General features: G+C 38.8%; 1 protein-coding gene across 3 annotated transcripts in view; it reads right to left on the bottom strand.

The window, feature by feature from the left end:
- The window catches only part of SLC18B1 (solute carrier family 18 member B1), a 28,855-nt gene that overhangs the window by 14,017 nt on the left and 6,880 nt on the right, over positions 1-7,958 (bottom strand). For all 3 annotated transcript variants that reach the window (XM_007122962.4, XM_024122712.3, XM_028494445.2), the window contains exons 3-6: positions 4,794-4,889; positions 4,401-4,474; positions 3,536-3,683; positions 1,427-1,583 (exon numbers count right to left, since the gene is read on the bottom strand). In XM_007122962.4, the coding sequence (XP_007123024.1) occupies positions 1,427-1,583; positions 3,536-3,683; positions 4,401-4,474; positions 4,794-4,889 (475 nt within the window). The remainder of the gene's footprint in view (positions 1-1,426; positions 1,584-3,535; positions 3,684-4,400; positions 4,475-4,793; positions 4,890-7,958) is intronic.

The raw sequence follows: 7,958 nt of genomic DNA, 5'->3' as shown, positions 1-7,958 counted from the left end.
ATACACTACCAAATGTAAAATAGATAGCTAGTGGGAAGCAGCCGCATAGCACAGGGATATCAGCTCGGTGCTTTGTGACCACCTAGAGGGGTGGGATAGGGAGGGTGGGAGGGAGAGGCAGAGGGAGGGGATATGGGGATATATGTGTACACATAGCTGATTCACTTTGTTATACAGCAGAAACTAACACACCATTGTAAAGCAATTATACTCCAATAAAGATATATATATATATATAAAAGGAAAAGAATAAACAGTAAAAAAAAAAAAGAAATCAAAGAAACAAAAAAAAGCATAGCTAACTGTAACTTTAAGTTCATTGAAGATGCAGGGAAATTTTAATTGAGGAATAAGAGAAATGAAGAGGAAGAAGTAACCAGGCTGACAGGGATTAAAGGGGCTTCAAAAGATACCAAGTAGTGGGGGTGATGGGCAGAGATGAGGAGAGCAGGCCAGGACGCAGGGAATTACTGATGTTGAGGCCAGTCCAGCACCCGACCACAGAAGCTCTAAATACACGTCCCACGATTAACTAGTAAAGTCTTTTTTCCTTATACAGTGTTACTGATAAAGAGTTAACACAACTCCTTCTCCTGCTGCATGAGAATCTGACCTGGTATCAGTTTCTTAGTCAATAGCCAAGTGTTCACCTGTGAACCCAGTCTGGGCACAGTCCAGGATGCCCTACTACAGAAATAACCATCACTACGCACAGAAAAAGGACAGGCTCTCCTCCAGCTCTGTTCCACTAGTAATCTGACAATGGTAAAATGCCTACTCCATTGCTAGGCAATCTTACGTATAATGAAAATAACCCCCGACTGGTATATTTCATCTGTACACAAGGAACTATAAACAAACCATCAATATGCGATGCTTTGTGCCTCCCTGACTATGGTGACTACTGTACCTGGCGCATGCCTCATGGAGATCCTGGCAGCTGTGCCCATAGTGTTGTTAAGGATAGGATGACTCCTATGGGGCATGAAGCTTTGGAGCCAAGATGACTCCCGTTACTGCCTGATGCGGCCCTGTGTCCTCGCACTTGAGCTGTGCTGTACACAGCTGCAAGCACCACAGGGAAGGAAGGTCTGACTTTGTCCTCCTGTCACAGAGCCTTGTGAGCAGAAGGTGACTCTTTAATTTAAAATCCAAAAAGACATCTAATGGGCACTGCATATGTTGTATGATAAGAAATTTAATGTTTGCTAGTTCTATAGGTCAGAAAGAATTTATGACAGAAATTCACATAAACTGATTGCTTACAGCAACATTCTGAAAAGAGCATCGATTCTTTCAGCATGCTCTACAAAGCTATTATTGATTATGTAAAATAGAACTCTGTATATGTTAAATTGGTCTCCTACAAAGGCATAAAAATACTTAAATTTAAGGTTCTTAAAGTGAGTAATATATGAGGTCTTACCATAATTAGGTAAAATACACATGTTGAGGGGAACCATCAGCAGAACTATGCATCCCAGAAGAATGAAAGGCACCTCATAGCCAAAGGATTGATATAAGAAGCCACCCAAAGGAGGCCCTAGTACTAGACCTAGTCCAGAAAAAGTCTCAAGACTTCCCTACAAATGGGAAAACAAAAGAAAATTGAGTTAATATATTTTGTTTGAAAAATGAACAAAGATTTAACAGGCAGGATCTGAAAAAAATTCTATCCACTTTACAATTTATACACACACCACACACACACCCAAGATGGACCAAAAATTTACACATACATATGAAAATCATATAAGTACTAGAAAAATTAAAAATGAGAGTCTTTTGTTTTCTAATCCTTATAGTGAGGTAAATTTTCTAATTATGACATAAAAACTTAGAAGACACAAAAGAAAAGACTGATAAATCTGATTACATGAAAATATGAAAAACTATGAATGGCAAAAAAAAATCAAAAGACAAATGAAGAATGGGGAAAAAAATATTGACAAAGGACTAATTTCCCAAATGCATCACAAGAGCAACTACTCATCAATGAGAAAAATCGACAATCCTATGGGAGGAACTTCCCTGGTGGTGCAGTGGTTAAGAATCTGCCTGCCAATGCTGGGGACACGGATTTGATCCCTGGTCCGGGAAGATCCCACATGCCATGCAGCAACTAAGCCCATACGCCACAACTACTGAGCCCACGAGCCACAACTACTGAGCACACATGCCACAACTACTGAAGCCCACGCACCTAGAGCCCATTGTTGACACATAAACTGAAATAAAACTAGCTCTAATGTGAACTGGCCATCTCTAAGTTGCAGGACAGCAAAGCCACACTCCAAACATGTTTAACCACAAAACCTTGTCTTACAGAGCATGTCAATGGACTAGCATCCTTCTGAACCCTTCTTGAGAAATGTAAACAGTACACCTGTTACAGTGGCCACCACTGCATGGCAAATGACTATAGAACCTAAAGTGAATCTATACAGATATATATGCATACATATATCTATATATATATATATATATATATACACTTACATGGGTGTATAAATCTATGTGTACATATATTTAATAAAAGTGTGAAGATTTATATTTATACAGCAAATAGTTTACCTGCGGGTCAAAACTTTCAAACTGCAGTATTAATATGGGTAAATGAGAGAATCCTTGGTACTGAGCTGCTTAGACCCTGAGGTCTCTGAGGGTGGCGCCTGTTCTGCAGTACAAACCAGGAGTCCTTCAGGGATGTCTGGGTCCAGAGGAGTGAGCCATGGGAAAGGCTAGTTGGGATCAGTGAGACAGCAGCCAAGAGCTAGGACAGGAATCTGGTATGTCACTAATACCTGGTGTCGAGGCACGTAGGCAATATATGAGAATGTATGCCAATACGATGCTACCAGGCTCTGGATTTTTTTTTTTTTTTTTGCGGTACGCGGGCCTCTCACTGCTGTGGCCTCTCCCGTTGCAGAGCACAGGCTCTGGACGCGCAGGCTCGGCAGCCATGGCTCACGGGCCCAGCCGCTCCGCGGCATGTGGGATCTTCCCGGACCGGAGCACAAACCCGTGTCCCCTGCATCGGCAGGCGGACTCTCAACCACTGAGCCACCAGGGAAGCCCCTGGATTTTTTTGGTAAAATAAGAGGGCGCTCCTCAGACTGACTGCACAGAAGCACTTATGGACTTCAGAATGATGTCTAAGATCCTTTCCGTGAATCTGGGAAAAGTGGAGGAAGGACTCTAGTATAAATCTGCTTCAGGCGGCCTAGCTACAATCTAGGCTATAGAGAGACAGCAAAATACTATTAGAGAGGGTTTTTTATTTTTTAAGGGGTAAAAAGAACATTTGGTTTTGCCCATTCAGGGGCTTCTAAGCCCAGGAAGAGCACCTAAGTAGACTAAGGGTATATTTATTGACAGCCTGCAGCTACAGGCAGAATTGGGGTAAAAGGTAACAAAAACAGAAGTAGAAAAAAGGCAGGTCTAGAAGAATGGGCCCCAGGTTTAACTTGAAAGGTCAAATAAATATTTTAGCCTACACTAAAAGGAAAATAGGAAAAGTGTATAAAATACCTACCATTACTGTAGCCACGTTATTTGGAAAAGCCTTTGCAAGGATAGAAGAAGATGCGGTTATTGCTGCAGCAAAACTGATTGCGTCAGTTATTCTCACTAGAAAACACATAGCAATAAACATGGGTCCTTCTGGAACTTGGTCCAATACACTAAAAAAAAGAATAAGATGACTCTCAAATGCCAAATTGATTTTGATTTTTTTTAAACTGTACTCACTGAAAACAGTAGTACCTCAACCACAGTTATTAAAATAAATCTCTTTAGAATACAAATTTTTTAAGAGTTTGTTATATTTTTAGTAGGAGGAATTTGAGTCATAATGACAGCCTCATTGCGCTTTTTTACTGATATATTTGATGCCCTAAATAATAATACTAAATAGGCCTTTTGAAAAATGTAGAGTCACTCTGGTAAGAACATATGTAGAAAGCCTTCTTAGTTTTAGGTCTTCCCCCAAACAAAAAAAAACACAAGAAGAGGAAAGCAAAACCAGGATCCTGAGAAAGATTTCTGATGACATTATCTTAACATTTGTATCCTTATGTTCTTCAGCTGATTCTTTAGGTAAGAAATTCACCTTTCTGCTTAAGCCAAAAAGTTTTTGTGACTCAGAAAAGGGAGTTAAGTTTCTTTCTCTCACGATCACAGGAGTCCTAAAGAACAGATTCAGCAGCCAGCTTAATGGTGATCCCCTCGAGGACTCTTTTCTTAAGATCAATGTCATTCATTCCATTCACTGTATCATTCAACTCCCTTCAACATTAGTCACATGGTATTGACTGATTTACATAAACCATTAACATTTTAAACTGAAGATAAATTATGAAATCTGTTCAAGCTCCCAAACATATCAGAACATGACTTACCCAAAGAGAACTGTAACTCCTCCTGAGACAAACATTCCTGCTACAAACATAAATTTTGCTCCAATATGTACAAGCTATAATAAATGTCAAAGAAAAGTGTAAATTGATGACTGCTACAAGTCTATAGTGACATAAACAAATCCACTGTATCAGGAAACAAAAGATTTGGGGAAGATATGTACAGTTAACAAAACATTATAAGTCTTTAATGGAATGACAACATGCATTGCTTACAAACATGGAAGAAATTAAAAATCAATCAACTTTAAGAATGGAACTGTCAACTGAAGCACAATTCATAAAATATAATGGTGGTTATTTCTGTATCAGTGGAAATTCTAGACTAGTAAATTAGAATAACTCATTACACAATTTTAAAAAATTAATACTTACATATTTTCCAAATACCAAAGATGCCATCAAGTTAAACAAAGCATAACATCCAAAGATCATACCAATAACTGTATTGCTGGCTCCTTTCTTTTCAGCCTTTAAAGAAACAGAAAAGGAAACAAAGTTTGAAAGGCAAATTAACACCAATATAGAAAAATGGAGCTATTAGATCAGAGCATCATCTTCTTGTAACCTTTATCTGTAGAGTAATTTCAAAGATTATTATTTTAAAATAAACAGGGTGAGGAAGGAAAGGAAACTATTAAACCTAGTCTCTGACATGAAAGTAATTCACTCACCAAGACTATAACAAATTGTTAGCTTTACGATCTTGAGAAAACAAACAACAACGTGGGAGGAATCACACTTCTTGATTTCAAAAATAAGTTACAAAGGTAAAGTAATTAAAACAGTATGGTACTGGCATAAAGACATATAGAACAATGGAACAAAATAGAAAGCTCAGAAATAAACCCACATAAATATGGTCAATTGATCTTCCACAAGGGTGCCAAGGACACACAATGGGGAAGAGATATTCTCTTCGACAAATGGTGTTGGGAAAACTGGATATCCACATGAAAAAGAATGAAATTGGACCCCCATCTTACACCACTCACAAAATAATCTCAAAGCAAATTAGACTTAAACATATAATCTGAAACTGTTACACTTCTGGAAGAAAACAGGGGGTGAGGGCTTCTTGACATTGATCTTGTCAATGATTTCTTGGATTTGACACCAAAATCTTAGGCAACAAAACAAATCAGACAAATGGAACTACATCAAACTAAAAATCTTCACAGCAAAGGAAACAATCAACAGACTGAAAAGGCAACCTACAGAATGGAAGAAAGTATTTGTAAACCACCTCTATATAAGGGGTTAATATCCAAAATATGTAAGAATCTCCTACAACTCAATAGTCCAAAAAACCACCACAAAGAACCTGATTTAAAAATGAGCAAAGAACTTGAACAGACATTTCTATAAAAGAGACATACAAATGGCCACCAGATATATGAAAAGCTGCTCAAGATTGCTAATCGTCAGGGAAATGCAGATTAAAATCATAATGAGATATCATCTCGTACCAGTTAGGATGGCAATTATTGAAAAAAACAAAAGATAACAAGTGTTGATGAGGATGTGGAGAAATTGGAACCTTATACACTGTTGGTGGGAATGCAGAATAGTGCAGCCACTATGGAAAACAATATGGAGGATCCTGAAAACATTAAAATAGAACTACCATATAATTCAGCAATCCCTCTTCTGAGTATATATCCAGAAGAATTGAAAGAAGGGTCTCAGATATATTTGCACCCCCCATGTTCACTGCAGTATTATTCGAAATAGCCAAGATTATACAGAAACAACACAAATGTCCATTGATCGATGAATGGATAAAGAAAATGTGGTATACACATAAAATGGAATATTATTCAGCCTCAAAAAGAAGGAAATTTTGGCATTTGCAACAACATGGACGAACCTTGAGGAAATTATGCTAAGCGAAGTAAGCCAGTCATAGAAGAACAAACGCTGCATGATTCCATTTATATGAAGTATCTAAAATAGTCAAACTCATAGAAGCAGAGTCTAGAATGGTGGTTGTCAGGGGCTTTGGTAAGGGGGAAGTGGGGAATTATTGCTCTTTGGGTATAAAGTTTCTGTTATGTAAGATGAGCTTGTTATGTTCTCACCACAAAAAAAGAAAAAGAAAAAAAAAAACCCACAAAAGAACACAAGGGAATTTTTGGAAGTGCTGAATATGTTTAATATTTTGATTACAGTGATGACATCACAGGTGTGTGCATATGTCCAAACTCATCAAGATGGATATATTAAATGTGTGCAATTTTTTGTTTATCAATTATACCTCAATAAAGTCCCCCACCCAAAAAAAAAAAAGAAGAAAGAAAAAAAGAATTGTTAGCTTTAGCTGGCAAAAATCAGAATTAGAGTATAAACAAAACAAAAAACCTTGGTTAAGGAAATCTGGGCTTTGCTTCAGCTGTGGATCTATGCAAACAACAGCTGATCCTGACACACTTTCTTTTTGGTATCCATGAGATAACAGAAAATATGTATATTGGTCTCTGCCCCCGGTTCTTGGTACAAAGCTCCTAATACCCTTGTAATTTCCTAAGTGGTAAGAGCTCTAGGAGCAATATTGTTCTAATATTCAGTCTCTGACCCTGGTTCCTGACACCGAGCTCCTAAATCCCTTGGCATCTCCTGGGTGACAGGACTTCTAATAAGATAACTCTTGGTGGACTCCTACATGGGGGCTGGTCACCAGAAAAACCAAGCCATGATTAGAAGCTTAGAACTTTCAGTCCCATACCCCATCCTCCAGAGAAGGGCTGGAAATTGAGTTAATGATTGATCATGCCTACGTGATTAAGCTTCCATAAAATTCCCTAAGGTATGGGGCTTGGGGAGCTTTTGGGTTGGTGAACACATGGAGGTGCTGGGAAAGTGGCTCACCCAGAGGGGACATGGAAGTGCCATGCCTCCTCCCACATACCTCGCCCTCTGTATCACTTCCATCACATGCCCATCTGTATACTTCATCACATCCTTTTAAAATACAGAGGTAAGCATTAAGCAAGTGTTTCCCTGAGTTCTGTAAGCCATTCTAGCAAATAACTGAATCCAAGGTGGGGTGGGGGGGTGGTCATGGGAACCTCTGATTTGTAGCCAAGTTGGACAGAAGCTGGGGGTAACCTAGACACCTACTACTCGCGATTGGCATCTGAAGTGGGCGGGGGGGGGGGACAATCTCGTGGGACTGAGCTTTTAACTTGTGGCATCTGGGCTAATTCAGGTTATTGTCAGAATTGAATTGAATGGTAGGACACCCACCTGGTGTTGAAGAGAACTGCTTGGTGTAGGAAAAAAAACCCCACATATCTGGTGTCGAAAGTGTTGTGAGTATGGTAGTAGTATAAGAATAAAGGAGAAACACACAAAACTGGACAACTACATGTAAAAGAATGAAATTAGAACACTCCCTAACACCATACACAAAAATAAACTCAAAGTGGATTCGAGACCTAAATGTAAGACTGGACACTATAAAACTCTTAGAGGAAAACATAGGCAGAACACTCTTTGACATAAATCACAGCAAGATCTTTTTTGACCCACATCCTAGAG

Source organism: Physeter macrocephalus, chromosome 10 (assembly GCF_002837175.3).
Source record: "Physeter macrocephalus isolate SW-GA chromosome 10, ASM283717v5, whole genome shotgun sequence".
Classification (NCBI taxonomy): Eukaryota; Metazoa; Chordata; class Mammalia; order Artiodactyla; family Physeteridae; genus Physeter; species Physeter macrocephalus.
This window is presented reverse-complemented; position numbering and strand designations above follow the sequence as displayed.